Raw genomic sequence first — 22,584 nt, 5'->3', positions numbered from 1 at the left:
TTTCTCTGAGTGGTAGGCCGTGTGGAGCCAGTCCGAGTGGTATGCCGTGTGGAGCCAGTCCGGGACCTTTTGAATCACACCTATACGGGAATTTGTTTATATACATCGATAGACCCCGAGATATTTAAACAGATGTGTAATTGACCTGTTCATATACATTGACTAAACCATATAAACATAGATAATTCTGTTTATATACATTAATAAACATAACACAGATGTATATAGAGGCTACACTAGCTCGGGAAGTGGAGTAAATATTTGTATTATGTCGTGTTTATATTAGTTTCGAGACGTAACTTAAAGGGATTAATTCCGGTTTATTCGGGCGACTAAAAGTGAATCGTGTTGTAAAGTTGTAAATATATTGATTTATTACTACAGTTGATATTATCTAAGGTGTTTTGTAATTAGACACCCTAGTTTATTTCACTTGATGATTTGACACCCTAGTTTATTTCACCTGATGATTTGACAGCTACAGGGGCCTGTACCTCTGACTGTAACTAGACTACTGTACTGTATAATAATGAATTAACAGCTATTAAATATTACTTAAAGTTCCTGTATCTCATTTCTACAGTCACCTTTATAGTTAGTCGATGTAACCTGTTTATAATGGTCATCTCTCGTGGTATAGTTCATTAGATGGGGGTTTGGCTTTTAACGGAACCTCGATATAATGGAATTTCATCTCTATATAGTTCATTAGATGGAGGTTTAACATCTAACTGACCCTTGATGTAATGGACTTTCATCTCTATATAGTTCATTAGATGGAGGAATGTGGGAAATGTTTCACCTGGAAGAGAGATCTCAAGACACACATTCTTGGACACAGTGGTATAAAGGAGTTTGAATGTGAGGAATGTGGAAAATGTTTCACCTGGAGGAGTAATCTCAAACGTCATAAACTTCTGCATGAAAAAAACAGAATTCAATAAATGTTTGAATGACTTTAACAGAAGGTAAATGTGCCACATAAACTTGAATACAGTGATATACATCAATATAAAACCACTTGAACAAACTCCATGAATGTAGCTGAAATAAAGACAAGTGACAAATGCCACTTTTATAGTTATTAAACACAAGTTATAATTATCTGCCTTTAAGATGTAAATTTCTTCTACCATGGCCTTAGTGTAGACATTTGGTGTTGGTTAAATATCACTCATAATAATTCTCCATTTTGTTTCATCAGCCTTTTTAATAATGTTATTTACAGTACAGTAGTAAGCAAAGGTTAAACTTATCATCTTTGTGCTTAAAATTTCATCTTCACTATATAAGCTTTGTTGAACATTGATGAACTCTCATTTACTATAATTTGTGCATCAGTAGTTGTGTCAACTGTGTACGTCTGTCTTTATTTACACTTGACGTAAGTTTTGTCACAAGTACGTACATTAACACGGGTAGTAAATCATCTTGGTAAAGTAGTACAGTGGTGGTAGACCATTTGTTATAGTCAAGGTGTTGTCATTATCTCACGGAAACTCTTCAATCTCTGTTGAAATTGTACGTAAATATTTGATAAGTTTTGCTCAACTCTGACGAGATATTTTGATATTTTATCTTGAGTAAAATGGTTGGTAGTTTTGATTCATGTTTTAAATATATTCTTTCATCACTTACAGATATATGGTACCATTGTCTGGTAAATAATGGTTAGGGTTCATATATAGTACCTGGTGTTATGGGGCTGATGAACTTTAACACCTCTTAACTGTACTCTTCTCTTGGTTATATATATATATAAATTCATCCTTGGGCAGTCATTTTCTTATAGTAGCCAATGCTGAAATGTCAAACTCTGGGTTAAAATTAGTTGTTTGATCATGTCAAGCAGAAGACTTGTTTAAATTAACATACAGTATTTAGATATTTGCTGTTCTTATATACAACTTTTCCTAATAGTACTGGCATGTGTTTATCTAGCAATGGTATTTAAAAAATGATTGCTACAAAAATGTCATGAATTTTGTGGACTTGAATATAGAGTTTTATGTTAATACAGGCTGTCCCTAATTTACAACAGAGATAAGTTCCTCGACCCATAGTTTAGGTTAGGTTAAAGCCCATACAAAACAACAATAATATCCCATATATAACAAATAATGTAAATAAAGTGATGTTAAACATTATATAATGATGAAAAAAATGGGATTGTAATTAAAAATTTTTGCAGTGAATGTATTGAGATCCCATTCATAAGTGCGGGTGATGGTAAGTCGGACGGTCGTAACTCGGGGACTGCCTGTATACACTTTATGTTTGGCCATGATGTGCCACAAACATTAATATCTTACAGAATGAGATATAAGTATTTAAACTATTGCTGAATATTTTATTACAACCCCAATATTGTAGAACATGTGTACAGTAATGGCTGGTCTTCAGATACTGTATGTGGATGTCTTAAATTAATATTGCTGTAATTGCCCTAAAATTCATTATGAGTAAAGAATCATTAAAATAATAGGTTTTTGGATTTATGGAATTTAATGAGCAGAAGATTCCATGGCTGGTTTATAATTTGAGTTGAGAGCCAAATGTTAGATTGGTCTGGACGACGCCCGGGGAGGAGCCAAGGTAATATTTATGATAATTTACTGTTTTATGACCGTAATTATTGCTGGAAATGAGCCTAGATAGAATATTATTAAATAACATGATGGCAAGGGTTGAAGGTGACTGCCAATAACTCATAGAGACAAGTATTTTATATAAATTTGGGTCGCTAGTTTATTACATCGTGTATACAGTAAACTGGAGTCAGTATATATTATGAACTGTCAACATATCAATATTGACTCCATATTACAAGGATTCCATGACTAGGTTAGGTGTAATAAATTAATTCAATAATAATATTTGTACTATGAGTGAGATACAATGTGTCTGTACTGTATTCTCTTGACCCATTAATATATAGAGAGATAGATGGATTGATACTGTAGATAGATGGATAGATACTGTAGATAGATGGATAGATACTGTAGATAGATGGATAGATGCACTGTAGATAGATGGATAGATACTGTAGATAGATGGATTGATACTGTAGATAGATGGATAGATACTGTAGATAGATGGATAGATATAGATACAGTAGGTAGATGGATAGATATAGATACTTTAGATGGGTGGATGGATAGATAGATACTTAAAATAGATGGTTGTAGATACTGTAGATATATGGATAGATACTGTAGATAGATGGATAGATGTATACAGGCTGCCACATCCACCAAACATTGCCCGTTAAAGTACCTGTAAAAGAGAGAGAGTGAAGCAACATTGAGGTGAAGAGAAAAGGAAGGAAAATTACCAACTAAAGGAGGAGAGTTAAAATGCCTTTGATTCCACCCTATCTAACAGAGCCACCCCAGAAATGAGAGCAGTTTTATATCAAGATTTTGTTAAGCTTGACCGTAATATAAATAAAAGCTTAAATATGTATTAGTTATTATAGAAGATCAATCATACTGGGAAAAATATCTCCAGTGAGGAAAATAAACCATGTTATTAAAATACTATAAACAAATGCCTAAACCATATTGTACTTTTATTTATCTCACCTATGCGAAGTAATGGAAGCTAACTTATACAAACAATGATTAAGGATATTATTAGTGATTTATAATTTATTAGTTAGGTTTATTGTGTTAAGTCTGTATATAAAGAAATTATTGTTATTCGGTGTGCGGTATTTAACTCTAATGATTTTCTAAACAATAAGATATTATTAAACTTAACCTATTCTCCAATATAATAAAATTAGACTTTTTAAAATAGCTCATCTATAAAATAAATAATAGTTTTAATGGAGAAAAAAAAAATAGGCCATGGAAAGTGTTCGTGGTAATCTAGGCAACATATATTGACGTCACATCCAGCTAAGAGACGTTTTAGCGGATGTGAAAAGGCGACTTGTTTACCTGATAGTAATTGACTCCAACGACTACCATATTTAGAGGCGATTTTCGTGAGTTATGGGCTATTTAACCTCTAATTACTACATAGAATAGAAAGATAAGAGTATAAGTAGTTAGTATATATATGAGGAAATAGGTTTAATGAGGTTAAATAAGGTGATAAAGGTCGGGTAATGTTGACACTTCCCTTATGGCTGCCACTCCCATACGACGATTAAGTTATTATATTTTTTTCAATTTTTAACACAATTTAGGATGTTAATTGGTATTTTAACATGCTGAGGGGAATATTAGGATTGTTTAACTGTAAGGAGAAGGTAAGGGAAGGTTAATTAGTGAGTTAATTAGGGAATATTAAGGTTAGGTATTTTCCACCTTTGAGTTATAACAAATTCAGTAATTCGTTTATTTCCAGGTCACGATACTGAATAAAAACATAATTCCTTTATTTCCAGGTCACGATACTGAATAAAAACATAATTCATTTATTTCCAGGTCACGATACTGAATAAAAACATAATTCATTTATTTCCAAGTCACGATACTGAATAAAAACATAATTCATTTATTTCCAGGTCACGGCAGCACATCCTGGCCTGTCGTCAGGTTGTCATTGGTGAACAGGAGATTCCCGAAGGCCGTCAGTCTCTCTCCGATTCTCACGCTAATCTGGAGAAAGTTGCGGCTTATTGTATCGAGAACTTTGCCAGGGTGAGTTGATGTGGGTGTGTTATATGGGGGTTTAACAGCTAGCAGACCCTCGATATAGTGAACTTCCCTTTCCATATAGTGCTTTAAATCGGGGTTTCGCAGCTAACAGACCCTCGATATAGTGAACTTTCCTAACCATGCCTGAGTGAATTGGCAAATCAAAACCAAAATGGGCTCGTTACTATCTAAACTACATCACTGATTGGTCGATTTTATTAACCCCCCCAGGCGGAAAATAAGGCCGGAGCGTTGGAAGAGACGAAAAACTACACGACTCAATCCCTGGCCAGCGTAGCCTATCAGATCAACACACTGGCTTACAACTTCCTCCAGATGGTCGAACAACAAGCCAATCAGCTAGCAGAGATGGAGAGCCAAGTGAATTACATATCCCAGGTTAGTATGGGGTGTTGTGCTCTCTATAATGAGGTACTGGTATTATGAAGTATCGTGCTTTATAATGAGGTACTGGTATTATGAAGTATTGTGCTCTATAATGAGGTACTGGTATTATGAAGTATCATGCTCTCTATAATGAGGTACTGGTATTATGAAGTATCGTGCTTTATAATGAGGTACTGGTATTATGAAGTATTGTGCTCTATAATGAGGTACTGGTATTATGAAGTATCATGCTCTCTATAATGAGGTACTGGTATTATGAAGTATCGTGCTCTATAATGAGGTTCTGGTATTATGAGTTTGAGTTGACTGGTACTCTCCTGGGTGTTTTTGTGAGTGTTATGAGAGGGGGTGTGTGTCTTATTGAGGTTAGGTTATGGTTTGGTTATGTTAGATTATGTTTAGTTGGGTTGGGTTTGGTTAGGTTGGGTTTGGTTAGGTTGGGTTAGGTTGGGTTTGGTTGGGTTGGGTTTGGTTAGGTTAGGTTAGGTTGAGTACCTTTGTTTCATGGTAATTAACCCCAACAACAGATGGTGATGGTGCACAAGGAGAAAGTAGCGAGGAGAGAGATTGGCGTCCTAACGACCAACAAAACGACCGCTCGACAGTACAAGATCCTCGCTCCGGCCAACACAGAGAAGCCGATCAAATACGTCCGGAAACCGATCGACTTTACCAGTAAGTGATCGGACATCTTGATACCTTCTCTTAAAGTCTTGAATCGCAATGACACGAACGATGGTTATTTGTGTTAATGGTCGTTTCTTAGTTGACATCGTTAGGGTGATTACTCGTGGCTTGGAGTTGTCGTGTGTTTGTTTGTTTGTGTCATATCTGTTTTTTTATTTGGATTAATTATCTGTTTATATGCGTGTTTTTTTTTTACGTGTTTTAGTCTATATCAATACGTTCGACCCCCACACCAGGCAGTCATCTCTAGGGTGAGACGACGACCATTTTTTAACCACCCTCGATATAATACTTCACTACCACACGAACAATTCTAACGACCTTCGACCAATCCGCAGCTCTCGACGACGTAGGCCACGGCATAAGATCGTCCTCAAGCAGCACCCCAAGGTCGAGGAGGAGCACCAGTAGCGTAGGAATGCCTCCACCTCCGGCACACCAACAGCCGCCGACATCCGCAGGGCCGGCTCCCACGACCAAGCCTCCTACGCCCCCGCAGTCCAATAGATCGGTGAGCAGTCTGTCTCGGGGCTCCAGGGAGTACCGCACCCCCCCGGCTGTTGCTCCTCCACAGGTTTGTTTACATTATCGTCTCTCGTTTGTTACCCTATACCACTCTCAAACATTACCAAGAGTGAATGTTGAATTGTCTGTCAAATAGAACTCTTAATTATTTTGTGCTTTTATTTTTTTGGCCATTAAGTTGAAATGATGTTTGAAATCTTTGTATATGACATTGAAATTACTTAAAATATTCTCAAATTACTTAAAATATCCCAAAAATTACTCAAAATTACATAAAATTTCCTCAGACTACTCGAAATATCCTAAAATTACTTAAAATATCCAAAAATTACTTAAAATATCCTCAGATTACTCGAAATATCCCAAAATTACTCAAAATATCCTAAAATTACTCAAAATATCCTAAAATTACTTAAAATATCCTCAGATTACTCGAAATATCCCAAAATTACTCAAAATATCCTAAAATTACTCAAAATATCCTAAAATTACTCAAAATATCCTAAAATTACTTAAAATATCCAAAAAATACTTAAAATATCCTCAGATTACTCGAAATATCCCAAAATTACTCAAAATATCCTAAAATTACTCAAAATATCCTAAAATTACTCAAAATATCCTAAAATTAATTAAAATATCCTAAAATTACTCAAAATTCCTTAAAATATGAAAATTTTGCTCAAAATTTCTTAAAATTATTCAAAATATCCTAAAAGTACTCGAAATATCCTAAAATTACTCAAAATTCCTTAAAATATGAAAATTTGGCTCAAAATTTCTTAAAATATCCTAAAATTATTCAAAATATCCTAAAAGTACTCGAAATATCCTAAAATTACTCAAAATATCACAAAATTACTCCTAATATTCTAAGAAATACTTAAAATATCTTCAACTTACTCAAAATATCCTAAAAATTACTCAAAATATCCCAAAATTACTCAAAATATCCTAAAATTACTCAAAATCCTAAAATGACTTAAAATATAAAAAATCCTAAAATATCCTAAAAATTACTCAAAATATCCCAAAAAAATCCACTTAAAATCCAATATTCTCCACCAATCGCAGGCAGTCCCCGAGACACGCACGTCCGACATACGAACACCCACGATTACAAACGGGAAGCCAATATATTCGTCACGAAAACCCGTAATTAGAATTTTTTATTTTTTTACATTAATTTTTACAGTTTTTTTTACACCACATAATTTTATACACTTTTTTACATTATTTTTTTTACACTTACATACATATTGACGTACATACATAGTGACGTACATACATATTGATGTACACACAGATTGACATATTAATGTACACAGATTAACGTACACAGATTGACATAAATATGAATGTACACACAGATTGACGTACATACATATGAACGTACACACAGATTGACATACATACATATGAATGTACACACAGATAGATGCACATACATATAAATGTATACACAGATTGACATACATACATATGAATGTACACACAGCTTGACATACACAGATTGATGTACACACAGATTGACGTACATACATATGAACGTATACACAGATTGATGTACATACATATAAACGTACACACAGCTTGACATACACAGATTGACATACATACATATGAATGTACACACAGCTTGACATACACAGATTGATGTACACACAGATTGACATACACAGATTGATGTACACACAGATTGACGTACATACATATGAACGTACACAGCTTGACGTACACCACATAATTCACCTTTTGTTTACACTAGTTATTTATTGGGGCTGTTAATATGGTTTTATTTGGTTAGGATTATGTTTAACCCTGACCTGACCTGACCTGACCTGACCTAGGAAATTAACACTTGTCAGTAGATTGACTTACAGACATATTGACGTACACAGAGATTGACGTACATACAGATTGACGTACATACAGATTGATGCACATAAAGATTGACGCACATACAGATTGACGCACATACATACAAGGTCTAGGAATGAATTCACCATTACAAACTGAGGGACTGCCTGTACGCAATACTGTGTACGCAATACTGTGTACGTAATACTGTGTATGCAATACTGTGTACGCAATACTGTGTACGTAATACTGTGTATGCAATACTGTGTACGTAATACTGTGTACGTAATACTGTGTACGTAATACTGTGTACGTAATACTGTGTATGCAATACTGTATATGTAATACTGTGTACGCAATACTGTGTATGCAATACTATGTACGTAATACTGTGTATGCAATACTGTGTATGCAATACTATGTACGTAATACTGTGTACGTAATACTGTGTACGTAATACTGTGTACGTAATACTGTGTATGCAATACTGTGTATGCAATACTGTGAATGCAATACTGTGTACGCAATACTGTGTTTGCAATACTGTGTACGTAATACTGTGTACGCAATACTGTGTATGCAGTACTGTGTACGTAATACTGTGTACGTAATACTGTGTATGTAGTACTGTGTATGTAGTACTGTGTATGCAATACTGTGTACGCAATACTGTGAATGCAATACTGTGTACGCAATACTGTGTGTGCAATACTGTGTACGTAATACTGTGTACGTAATACTGTGTATGTAATACTGTGTATGTAGTACTGTGTATGCAATACTGTGTACGTAATTCTATCATGAGGAGAAGTGGTACAAAATAATTCTAATTTCTTACTAAATATATATTTTTTTCATTAAGTCTTGTATTTTAGATTTTTTATAAAGAAATACATTCTTTAGTGGAACCTCTTTATGATGAACTGTGGGGAGAGGAAAGTCCATTATATCGAGGGTTTGTTAGACGTGAAACCTCTTTATAATGGACTATGAGGAGTGGAAAGTTCTTTATATTTAGGGTTTGTTAGATGTGGAACCTCTTTTTAGTGGACAATACAGTGAAGAAAGTCCATTATAACGAACTATTAATATAAAAACCACTATATCGAGGTTCCGTTCAAATTAACCCCCCCCCCCCACACACACCAATCATCTCCAGGTACCCAGTAACTACGCACCGAACTACCCCATTGGACACCCACGCCGCAACGATCGTTCCAGCGGGTACAGCACCCTGCCTCACCAATCAGCGGCTCACGTCACCCCAATCAACGGAGGAAGCCCCGCCCCGCCTCCCCAAGTGGGCATGGTGCACCCTATGTCCCACGGGGTGCCCCAGGGATCCTACACCCCCCCGCCCCCGCCCCCGCACATGCAGGAGCCGCCCCAGTACGCCTCGCACCCAATGGGGATGCCCCGTAAGTTGACTTCTTGTTTTTGGTCGGGTTATGTTAGGTTTTGGTCCTGGGATGTGATAAGTGTGAATTTCTGGTGGTTATTTTACTTATAAAACCAAAAGTAAGTTATTCTAGTGATTATTTTACTTATAAGACCAAAAGTAAGGTATTCTAGTGATATTTTTACTTATAAGACCAAAAGTAAGTTATTCTAGTGATTATTTTACTTATAAGACCAAAAGTAAGTTATTCTAGTGATAATATTTACTTACAATCCAAAAAGTGGGATGCTGTAGTGATGTTACTTATACTTACAATACTAAACTGAGGTCCTATAGTGGCACTACTTATTTACTTACAATACTTACAAACTTTTAATACTGTATACTAGTTATTAACACACACACACACACACACACTTACAATACAAGTGTGGTAGAATTATTACTTAAAACTTATACTTAACACTGATCTAGATAAGTGTATTAAATATATATCTCAAATGTTAAATTAAATGTTGAATTAATATGTTAATCTGTTTAGGGGTTTATGGAACAGCTTTACCAGCTTACTATGCTTGGTAGGGGTGTATGTAAGCTTACATTTTTGACAGTACTGTATTGCATCTTGTCATGGGTGTGTCAAAGCTTAATTCTTTTTCAGTATTTTACCACATATTTGGGGGGATTTTATCGAGTTACCGCATATTTTAAGGTAATTTTATCGAGTTACCGCATATTTTAAGGTAATTTTATTGGGTTACCACATATTTTAAGGTAATTTTATTGAGTTACCACATATTTTAGGTAATTTTTTGAGTTACCACATATTTGGGTTAATTTTATCGAGTTACCACATATTTTAAGGTAATTATATTAAGTTACCACATATTTGGGTTAATTTTATTGAGTTACCACATATTTTAAGGTAATTATATTGAGTTACCACATATTTTAAGGTAATTATATTGAGTTTCCACATATTTTAAGGTAATTATATTGAGTTACCGCATATTTTAAGGTAATTTTATCGAGTTACCACATATTTTAGGTAATTTTTTGAGTTACCACATACAGTATTTGGGTTAATTTTATCGAGTTACCACATATTTTAAGGTAATTATATTAAGTTACCACATATTTGGGTTAATTTTATTGAGTTACCACATATTTTAAGGTAATTATATTGAGTTACCACATATTTTAAGGTAATTATATTGAGTTTCCACATATTTTAAGGTAATTATATTGAGTTACCGCATATTTTAAGGTAATTTTATCGAGTTACCACATATTTTAAGGTAATTTTATTGGGTTACCACATATTTTAAGGTCATTTTATTGAGTTACCACATATTTTAGGTAATTTTTTGAGTTACCACATATTTGGGTTAATTTTATCGAGTTACCACATATTTTAAGGTAATTATATTAAGTTACCACATATTTGGGTTAATTTTATTGAGTTACCACATATTTTAAGGTAATTATATTGAGTTACCACATATTTTAAGGTAATTATATTGAGTTACCACATATTTTAAGGTAATTTTATTGAGTTACCACATATTTTAAGGTCATTTTATTGAGTTACCACATATTTTAGGTAATTTTTTGAGTTACCACATATTTGGGTTAATTTTATCGAGTTACCACATATTTTAAGGTAATTATATTAAGTTACCACATATTTGGGTTAATTTTATTGAGTTACCACATATTTTAAGGTAATTATATTGAGTTACCACATATTTTAAGGTAATTATATTGAGTTTCCACATATTTTAAGGTAATTTTATTGAGTTACCACATATTTTAAGGTAATTTTATTGAGTTACCACATATTTAAGGTAATTTTATCGAGTTACCACATATTTTAGGGTATTTTTATTGAGTTACCACATATTTTAAGGTAATTTTATTGAGTTACCACATATTTTAAGGTCATTTTAGTGATTTTTCTTATATTTGGGGAAACTTAGTCAACTTACATACAGTAGAGTCGCCAATAAACATTGACCCCATAGCTCACGGAATCGACCATTTAAGCTGAAAAATAACTCAATAAAATTACCTTAAATATGTGGTAACTCAATAAAATTACCTTAAAATATGTGGTAACTCGATAAAATTACCTTAAAATATGTGGTAACTCAATAAAATTACCTTAAATATGTGGTAACTCAATAAAATTACTTTAAAATATGTGGTAACTCAATAAAATTACCTTAAATATTTGGTAACTCAATTCCATCTTGCCGACCACAGACCCCCCCCCCCCATAACTGACCGAATCGACGCCCAAACTCCATCTTGCGGACTTTATGGGATGACGATAGCCATTAGATCGAGGTCTTGGTATGTTAGGTTAGGCTAGGATGGGTTAGGTTAGGCTAGGATGGGTTAGGTTAGGCTAGGATGGGTTTAGTTTAGGTTTGGATGAGTTAGGTTAGGGATGGGTTAGGGTTAGGCTAGATGGGTTAGGCTAGGATGGGTTAGGCTAGGATGGGTTAGGTTAGGCTAGGATGGGTTAGGTTAGGCTAGGATGGGTTTAGTTTAGGTTTGGATGAGTTAGGTTAGGTTATTCCAGGAATATCTCGACGAATTTTGCACCGCTGTTTAAATGAAAGTCCGGGACCCCACTGTAGGGACTAGGTACGACCACCGTGTGACGAGGAACGCAGCTTAAGGTCGATATATACGGTGGTCTCGTTATCTCCTACTGTGGGGTCTAGAGTCGGTGAGAATGATCGGGAATGTTGATTGATATTGATATTTACTGTATACTTGTTTCTTCTCTCTCTCTCTCTCTCTCTCTCTCTCTCTCTCTCTCTATCTATCTATCTTTATTTGTCTCTCTCTCTCTCTCTCTCTAGGTTATGCTAATCTTCCATATATTCAACCCAACTGTGTCTGTAAGTAAGGCAACGTGGAGTGTGTTTGACCTGACCTAACCTGACCTGACCCCACACTAACCTCCCCAAAGCCCTATACCACAACGTGTGATTTGTTTTCAATAACATTGTGGATTTGTTGATTTCTAACACAGGTGGCTCATTGAGTAGCGTCGTAGATCTCATCCGGCGTTCCTCAATACCCTAGGCTAGAATTACCAGGCTGGGGGGGGGAGCACAACCCCCCCCCCTTCCCCATCCACACCCCCAACCACCCACCCCCTAATTGGTTAATCACTCGCGGAAAAAAAAAATTAAGCGGTATCGTTTCCTCTCGAATTGGGCCGTTAACTTCGCTGGGTTACTGTGAGGTGTGTTGTTGACGTTCCAGCTTTGGGTAGTGTCTGGTGGTGTTGTTATGGTCATTAGGGTACACAGCGAGCAGTGACGGACGACAGAATGTTTGAGGGATTATGGCATATGTGCTCTCTCTCTCTCTCTCTCTCTCTCTCTCTCAATCTATCTGTCTCGCTTTCTCTCCCAGCTTAATTATCCAGCTTAATATTAAATCATTAAGCTGGCAGTCATTTCAACACCAATATCCCCCCAAAAAACATTTATATAAGCTTAGGTTAAAGGTATAATATTAAGCTTAGGTTAAGGCTGTGTTATTAAGCTTAGATAAATGTGGTTAAGGCTAGGAAAAGTATTTTTATAAGCTTATTTAACATAGATTAAGGCTTTATTTAACCCTATTAACTCATTAAATATACTATAACATTTATTTGTATATATCTAAGTTAACATTAACCCAAGAATTAACATGTGAGATAATAATTAACCATTGATCTCAGAGTTAGGTTAATGTTATTGATCTGTTGGCTATTGTCCTCTGCGGTCGTCTGGCATTGTTGCGTTGCCTTCGTGGGGTCTGATTGGTCGGTGTGTGTGTGTGAGAAGAGCAAAGAAAAATTTATATGCATCATCAGACATCATGACTCGACTACCCACCACCGACCAATCAGATACCACGAATCATAACCAATGACGTCAGCAGAGGGCGGAGCTTATGTCGGAGTTGGGGGGGCGGGGTGGCATCGGGGCATCTGAACTCATTATTCTATTTAACCACCCCGTTCGACCTACCCAGGCTATCCGACGCTCATCCGACCTGCCATGACATTGCCCAAAAATCTAACTAACAAGAATCTAACAAGCAAGACCAACGAAGTGATCTTAGGTGATTAACTCATGGTTGTAGTTTGTGCGATGCTCGTTAGGGCTCGGCCGATACCTGCCTGAAAATTGCATGAGTGGCTGGGTTATTTTAGTGTATTTTTTTAATGTTTTTTTGATGTAGTGGTAATGATTTTCTGTTGTTTAGCACGTGTAGTGTAGTTTGTTTATCCCGACCAATCACAAGATGGGTCGATACAACCCCCAAACGATGTCGTCGCCTCCAACGAGTAACCTCCCCACACATAGTTTGAGGTCGTGTTTCGTCAACGTCTTTTCGCTTCGGCCAATAACGAGCGTAATCTCGCGACGTTTATGATTTAATACGTGAAGTAACGTTTGCGTACGGTAATTACGTCAGGCTGTCGTTATGTGTGTGAAAGTTTATTAGGGTATCGGTGTAGTGATGATTTATATACTTTTAATAATTTCTATACTGAGGTAATTTATGTATAGTTCACATGTATAGTTTTATTCATAGATGTGTAAGGAATTTATATATATACAGCTACTCCTTTACTTACGACCACTCGGACAAACAACCGCCTCAGTCGTATCAAAATATTGTCAAATTACGTATTTTCGAGTCCCAACGTCAGTGATCACGCTGTGTACTGACAAAATATTCGTTTGTAATTCACTTTAAAATGGCTGGCAAGCTTAAAAGTGAGAGTTTAGTGGTGCTGAGAAGAAAAAGAGACAACCATTTTAGATTTTCTATGTATTATTTAAGCATTTTTGACTTAGGACCTGGATTTGGGTCCCTAACCCCTTCGTAAGTCGGGGAGGAGCTGTATATATTTTTTTTATTCTCTATCTGCATGTTTCGTTACGTTCGTGCATCGATACGCAAATCTTCCTTCCTTTTCTCGTGTCTCTGTATATATACGCATGATGTATTCACCACGTATTTTAGATTAGGGTCACGTCCACGTATGGGGGGTATCCGTCCGTCGAGTTACGAAAGATCGACTCACGGATCGGTCTTTCGTGCCTCGACGGATCCGTGTGGTATATTTAACGCTTTATTTATTTATTTTTTTAATTCCTATAATTCGTGATGATTTCCGAGAGAGATTGACGTTAGCTTAAGGTCGGAGGAATGCGTGAGTGTTTGTTTGTCCGTGTAGTCGATGGTTTTGAATGTGCGGTAATTGGAGTGCTTGGAGCTGTTGTGAGTCGCTCGTGAGTTTCGAGTTGTCGTCATTATTGTTATTATTATTATTATTATTATTATTATTATTATTATTATTGTCATTGTTGTTATTATTATTATTGTCATTATTATTATTATTATTGTTGTTATTGTCATTATTATTATTATTATTATTATTGTTATTATTATTATTATTATTATTATTATTATTATTATTATTGTCATTGTTGTTATTATTATTATTGTCATTATTATTATTATTATTGTTGTTATTGTCATTATTATTATTATTATTGTTGTCATTATTATCATCATCACCATCATCCCCCACACCTGCGTAAATTACCCGCCGTCATTACCCAAGGACGTGACAAGTGCCGACCCCAATACCATAAGGTAAACACAACTCATTAAGTCACGCTTGAAAAATAACAAAAACCCAAAAGACCGTAAATATCAACAAATCGAGGAGAACGTAACTCCATTCCTCACGTTTACTCCGGATATTTGGTGCGGATTTTAGTTCAGTCTGTTTACTTCCCCTTGTTGTTGTTTAGATATTGTAGTAGTTATACATAGTTATACATTAGATGAATAACCATGTATTATTTATTTTCTCCCCGAGGGTGTAGTTTTTTTCCCTGTATGTTTAAGATGTATTGGATGTATAAGTCACGTTTGTTTTGTTTTTTTTGGCACTGACGTCACCTTTATGTTTTTGGTCTGTGTTTGGTTCTGCGTTTTGGCACTCTAGCCTTAGGACTGCTAGCTTTAACCCCATTATAGTGAATCCTCTCTAGATTTAACCCCATTATAGTGGATTCTCTCTAGCCTTAGGACTGCTAGATTTAACCCCATTATGGTGAATCCTCTCTAGACTTGACCCTATTATAGTGAAGCCTCTCTAGCCTTGGGACTGCTAGATTTAACCCCATTATAGTGGATCCTCTCTAGTCTTGATCCCATTATAGTGAATCCTCTCGAGCCTTGACTCCATTATAGTGAATCCTCTCTAGCCTTGGGACTGCTAGATTTAACCCCATTATAGTGGATCCTCTCTAGTCTTGATCCCATTATAGTGAATCCTCTCTAGCCTTGACCCCATTATAGTGAGACGACCAGAAGCATAACAAATCGTCCGATATATTGGCTGGTGGCGAACAAATGGTTATGATTCTGACCGCCTCATTTGACACGTCAATTATCCATATATCAACGGATGTCTCGGTTATCCGGGTAATAGAGAAACGTCAAGTTATCCATATCAACGGATGTCTCTGTTATCCGGTTAATAGAGAAGCGTCGATTATCCGCACATTCAGTCATTTCAAGAACCCTTTATCCGGGTCTGTGTTCAACCTTGGCGGATAACTGATCATGTTCATTATATAGCGGATCTCTTGGATAATTTATAACCTAACTAACTAAACTCTCCTCCCCCCACCCCACTAGCGCCTCCATCTCCCGCCTCCTCTGGGGTCGTCAGCGAACAGGAGTACAACAGCAGGTCGTCGGGCGCCTCCTCACCCCCTCTGCCACCTCCGCCCACGAGCGACTCTGAGATGCCCCCAGCCGTTCCCCCGCACTTCATGGAGAAAGGTTAGTCCGCAGCTTTCCGTCTCACCTATGGGGTCGGGGAATGATTTTATTTTTTTATTTTTTTTATTATTGGTGTATTTATTTTGTTGTGTCTTTTGTTTAAGTGATTTTTTGTTGCTTATTGATTATTTTTTGCTTCATTTTAATAATTTTTTTGCTTTATTGATTATTTTTTGCTTCATTTTAATAATTTTTTTGCTTTATTGATTATTTTTTGCTTCATTTTAATAATTTTTTGTTTTATTAATTATTTTTTGATTCATTTCAAAATTTTTTTTGCTTTATGATTACTTTTGGCTTCAATTCTTTAATTATTTCCTTCATTTCAATAATTATTTCCCTCATATAATTTCTTCCTTTTTTATAAATAATTTTGGCTTTAATAATAATAATTTCTTCACTGTCTTATTAATATAATTTTGGTCAATTAATTTCCTTCGCCTTTATGATAATTATAGTAAGGACAATTATACTGTACAGGGTGTCCCAAAAACATCTACCTATATATATATATATACAGTACTTGTAAGTTAGGTTTGGTTTGGTTAGGTTAGGTTTCATCTTTTTTCCCGTCATATCACTGTGTCTCAGTCATTTCGATGCGTTATATCCAAAAATTTAATCCAAGAATGTAATCCCTGTGTTAATCCAAGAATGTAATCCCTGTGTTAATCCAAGAATGTAATCCCTGTGTTAATCCAAGAATGTAATCCCTGTGTTAATCCAAGAATGTAATCCCTGTGTTAATCCAAGAATGTAATCCCTGTGTTAATCCAAGAATGTAATCCCTGTGTTAATCCAAGAATGTAATCCATGCATTTAATCCAATAATGTAATCCATGCATTTAATCCAAGAATGTAATCCCCCAATATAAATCCCCATGCCACCGTATCTATTTCAGTAGCCATATTCTGTAGTGCGTTAAATCTAGCCTTCACTACAGTACCCTCATCTGTATCTTGCATTCTACAGTTGGATTTCAGTAATTCTGTATTTGTATATGTAGGAGATTCTTTTGGGTCACACTGTAAGTATTATATCGATTTTTTGGGACACTCTGTATGTATGCTGTAGTGGTTTAAGGTGTTAGCTCTGTAGATTGAACCTGTGTTTAATTATCGAGATGCAGTTAACATACTCAAGGGATTAAATTATACTCGAAGGGTTAAATCATCATACTCAAGGGGTTAAATCATCATACTCAAGGGGTTAAATCATCATACTCAAGGGGTAAAATCATCATACTCAAGGGTTTAAATCATAATACTCAAGGGATTATCTCATAATACTCAAGGGGTTAAATCGATGGGTTAAACCAGGTTAAATCTCTTAAGCTGATCAATAATAACTTAATCCAGTTAAATCTTGCGAAAACTTGTCGTAAAATTTATCACAGGATTTAAATAACGTCTAAAGTGAAGTCTCAGTATTTTGTGGTATGAAATAGGCTGTATACCTTCCCATACCCCCCCCCCCCAAACTCACTATCCAGTTAACGATCGTCTATTAATAACTATGCTACAGTCGTTATATACATTGAACTCGGGTACAAAATTGGTACAGAGTTAAAATACAAAGAGGATCACAATATTACATCTCTGTAATTACTGTACCGTAACATAGCAGTTTGTGATCGACTTTGTATTTCAGCGGCATTATTTTATTTATTTTTTTACAATTTTTTATTCTTCAATTTTTCTCATATTTACCTACGATTAAAGATATATTTATATTGTGGTTTTAACCCTAAATTAACGGCTAAATATCTCTGGTCACCCCCCCATTCAACGCAAAAATACTGAGACTACAAATCCCATTTAACGCTTGAACTTACCATCGCTTAAATTCACCACCACTCCGCTAGTATTAAACCCCATACCTCAAAATCCCCCGCCCCCGAAAAAACAAACAAACTAACAGTACAATGGAAGCGGCGAAACGTCCCCCCCCCCCATCCGTACGGGGAGAGGTTTCACTCCGCCCCCATAGTACACTACTAACGCTTGACGGTTGAGTGAGAGATAACGAACACCCCAATCAGGTGGTTACTTTCTAGTGGACGATACTCCCGCCCCGCACCGCACCCCAGGGACCAATGCCAATGCTCCGGCCGTACCACCGCATTACCTCGAGAAAGGTAAGGACGATTGTTGTTCTCGTACTAGCATTTGACGTGTATTAGTGTGTGATTGTGTGCATTAGTACGGCTGTATTCACTGTTTGCTAGTACTGTGTTCTGAGCCTATTATTTACTAGCATTTGACGTGTATTAGTGTGTGATTGTGTGCATTAGTACGGCTGTATTCACTGTTTGCTAGTGTGTTTGAGCCATTATTTACTACCATTTGACGTGTATTAGTGTGTGATTGTGTGCATTAGTACGGCTGTATTCACTGTTTGCTAGTACTGTGTTCTGAGCCTATTATTTACTAGCATTTGACGTGTATTAGTGTGTGATTGTGTGCATTAGTACGGCTGTATTCACTGTTTGCTAGTACTGTGTTCTGAGCCTATTATTTACTAGCATTTGACGTGTATTAGTGTGTGATTGTGTGCATTAGTACGGCTGTATCTCACTGTTTGCTAGTACTGTGTTCTGAGCCTATTATTTACTAGCATTTGACGTGTATTAGTGTGTGATTGTGTGCATTAGTACGGTTGTATTCACTGTTTGCTAGTACTGTGTTCTGGAGCCTATTATTTACTACCATTTGACGTATTAGTGTGATTGTGTGTGCATTAGCACGGCTGTATTCACTGTTTGCTAGTACTGTGTTCTGAGCCTATTATTTACCAGCATTTGATACTATTAGTGTGTGATTGTGCATTAGCACGGCTGTATTCACTGTTTGCTAGTACTGTGTTCTGAGCCTATTATTTACTACCATTTGATGGCTAGTGTGTGATTGTGTGCATTAGCACGCTGTATTCACTGTTTGCTAGTACTGTGTTCTGAGCCTATTATTTACTACCATTTGACGTGTATTAGTGTGTGATTGTGTGCATTAGTACGGCTGTATTCACTGTTTGCTAGTACTGTGTTCTGAGCCTATTATTTACTAGCATTTGATGTCTATTAGTGTGCTATTTTTCTTACTATCATTTAATTCTCTTTTGTGTTTCTTTTGCACTAACTTTTACCAATGCAATACAATTTTAACTACAGTAATACAATTTTAACTACAGTAATACAATTTTAACTACAGCAATACAGTTTTAACTACAGTAATACAGTTTTAACTACAGCAATACAATTTTAACTACAGCAATACAGTTTTAACTACAGTAATACAGTTTTAACTACAGCAATACAATTTTAACTACAGCAATACAATTTTAACTACAGTAATACAATTTTAACTACAGTAATACAATTTTAACTACAGTAATACAATTTTAACTACAGCAATACAATTTTAACTACAGCAATACAATTTTAACTACAGCAATACAATTTTAACTACAGTAATACAATTTTAACTACAGCAATACAATTTTAACTACAGCAATACAATTTTAACTACAGCAATACAATTTTAACTACAGTAATACAATTTTAACTACAGTAATACAATTTTAACTACAGTAATACAATTTTAACTACAGTAATACAATTTTAACTACAGTAATACAGTTTTAACTACAGCAATACAATTTTAACTACAGCAATACAGTTTTAACTACAGTAATACAGTTTTAACTACAGCAATACAATTTTAACTACTGTGACACAATTTTCACATCATTATTGTCAGTTGCAGTTAACAGTCTAGTGTGATTTAACTGGTTATTGATCTGGAATGGTTATATAAAGTGACATTTACCAGTTAAGAGTGGTTAGGTCTGAATAATGACTGGGTTTTCTTTTAAACCAGTTATATACAGTCAGAGTTAACAGTTAGAGTGGTTGACTGTTGTGCTAGTCAATGCTATATACAGTGTGGTTTGAGACAGTCACCAGTTAAGAGTGGTTAACTGTCTTACTAGTCACTGCTATATACAGTGTGGTTTGATACAGTCTCCAGTTAAGAGTGGTTTAACTGTGGTATTAGTTAATATGTCTTTCTCTGTATCTTTATTTACAGTTACATACACTTACTGACTGTCCCTGTGGCAAGAGAATTAACTGTGACTGGTGTAGACTTACTCCTTCATACAGTCAGTTATAAGCCTCCAGTTTAGTACAGTTAATCACCTCTAGTTATTTACAGTTCATGATGACCAGTCACTTAACTAAAGTCTGGTTTGGATAGACAGTCTAATTCCACTTTTATTTGACAGTTTAGTCCAACCAGTTACAGTTACTAAGATAAAACAGTCAGTTAATTATTTCAGTTTGATTTACTTGTGTAATGTTGCTTCTTACAGTTATATAGCGACTGTTGGTAAAGGGTAACAGTTAATTTAAGTTCACAGTCTAATTTGTTTTGTTTCAGTTTAACAGTTAGATAAAAGTTAACAGTGTAAATCAGTTTGTTGTTGTTTCACAGTTAAATAGTGACTGTTAGCAAAGGGTAACAGTTAGCTAAATGCCAGTCTACAGTTAATTAACAACAGTCAACGAGGGTAACAACTCAAATTCACAGTCTAATCCACATTGCCTTTAATTCTCACAGTCATACAGAAAACAGTCAGAAATGAATCCAGTTAGAATTGAATGGCATAAAACAGTCAGAAAAGAATCCAGTTAGAATTGAATGGCATAAAACAGTCAGAAAATAATCCAGTTAGAATTGAATGGCATAAAACAGTCAGAAAAGAATCCAGTTAGAATTGAATGGCATAAAACAGTCAGAAATGAATCCAGTTAGAATTGAATGACATAGAAACAGTCAGAAAAGAATGCAGTTAGAATCGAGCGGTGTTTACATCTCCACATTTCTACCCTTCCAGTGATTGCCGTTTATGACTACAGTGCTGACAAGGAGGACGAACTGACCTTCTCGGAAAACGCCGTCATCTACGTACTCAAGAAGAACGACGATGGGTGGTGGGAGGGCGTAATGAACGGCGTCACCGGACTCTTCCCCGGGAATTACGTCGAGCCGCTCATGTGAAGCGGCCGGGGTAGCCGCCGTGCGTCCGTTGATACTAACTCATCGCGGATTATTAGTACACTTGACGTCAAGGATGGGATTTATACCTTCGGCGGTCCGGTTATCACCCCAGGAGACTGAACGACCTACACACATACACACGCACACACATACACACGCACACACAGACACACACCTAACCAGTGCTGTACAGTAGTTAAGGTCATTTATAGTTTTAGTCGTTATCGATCACCTGAACATTAACACCCCTCCCCCCCCTCGCCTTAGATAGTTTCAGGGTGGTTAAAGTTCAGGGTGGTTAAGCTGGGGGTGACTTCAGGTGAGCACTTGGGGGTTAATCTTCAGGTGAGCACTTGGGGGTTAATCTTCAGGTGAGCACTTGGGGGTTAATCTTCAGGTGAGCACTTGGGGGTTAATCTTCAGGTGAGCACTTGGGGGTTAATCTACAGGTGAGCACTTGGGGGTTAATCTACAGGTGAGCACTTGGGGGTTAATCTTCAGGTGAGCACTTGGGGGTTAATCTTCAGGTGAGCACTTGGGGGTTAATCTACAGATGAGCACTTGGGGGTTAATCTACAGGTGAGCACTTGGGGGTTAATCTTCAGGTGAGCTCTTGGGGGTTAATCTTCAGGTGAGCACTTGGGGTTAATCTTCAGGTGAGCACTTGGGGTTAATCTTCAGGTGAGCACTTGGGGGTTAATCTTCAGGTGAGCACTTGGGGGTTAATCTTCAGGTGAGCACTTGGGGGTTAATCTTCAGGTGAGCACTTGGGGGTTAATCTTCAGGTGAGCACTTGGGGGTTAATCTACAGGTGAGCACTTGGGGGTTAATCTTCAGGTAACCACTTGGGGAGGAGGGGGGCTATTCTTCAGGTGTTCTATATAGCGTACAACTACAGATCATTTCTACACCATCACCCAAACAAAAAATATATACATTACGTTCTGTCAACAATATATATCCTAAATCTATTTATATAAGCTCAAAATACTATACCACTTTCTCCTAATAGTTGATATACTATAAACATGTATATATATATATGCTTTTTCTTATAGGATTAAAATTATTCGTATTTTAAGTGAGGGATTTTTTTTATTAGCGGCCTAGTCAAAT

The 22,584-nt window shown here is 36.1% G+C and overlaps 1 protein-coding gene across 1 annotated transcript; it reads left to right on the top strand.

Annotated features, from left to right (window-relative positions):
* The first annotated feature begins 2,388 nt into the window (after positions 1–2,388).
* On the top strand, positions 2,389–21,864 carry LOC121857533 (abl interactor 2-like). Its single transcript, XM_042353616.1, has 11 exons — positions 2,389–2,408; positions 4,517–4,652; positions 4,881–5,048; positions 5,585–5,732; positions 6,083–6,318; positions 7,344–7,424; positions 9,289–9,547; positions 13,570–13,659; positions 16,264–16,410; positions 18,453–18,548; positions 21,305–21,864. Exons 1-11 carry the CDS (start codon positions 2,389–2,391, stop codon positions 21,466–21,468), a joined length of 1,545 nt encoding a protein of 514 aa, XP_042209550.1. The 3' UTR covers positions 21,469–21,864.
* The last annotated feature ends 720 nt before the right edge of the window (positions 21,865–22,584 follow it).

This window comes from Homarus americanus, unplaced genomic scaffold (genome assembly GCF_018991925.1).
Source record: "Homarus americanus isolate GMGI-L3 unplaced genomic scaffold, GMGI_Hamer_2.0 scaffold19065, whole genome shotgun sequence".
Taxonomy (NCBI): Eukaryota; Metazoa; Arthropoda; class Malacostraca; order Decapoda; family Nephropidae; genus Homarus; species Homarus americanus.
Note: the sequence above shows the minus strand (reverse complement) of the source record. Positions and strands in the feature narration are given on the sequence as shown.

Excerpts from the sequence above, each read along its gene's own strand:
- LOC121857533 (XM_042353616.1), top strand. The coding sequence starts at position 2,389 with ATGGCTGGTCTTCAGATACT. Across the intron at positions 5,049-5,584 it reads AAGTGAATTACATATCCCAG|ATGGTGATGGTGCACAAGGA; the intron begins GTTAGTATGGGG and ends CCCCAACAACAG. Across the intron at positions 9,548-13,569 it reads GCACCCAATGGGGATGCCCC|GCTATCCGACGCTCATCCGA; the intron begins GTAAGTTGACTT and ends CGACCTACCCAG.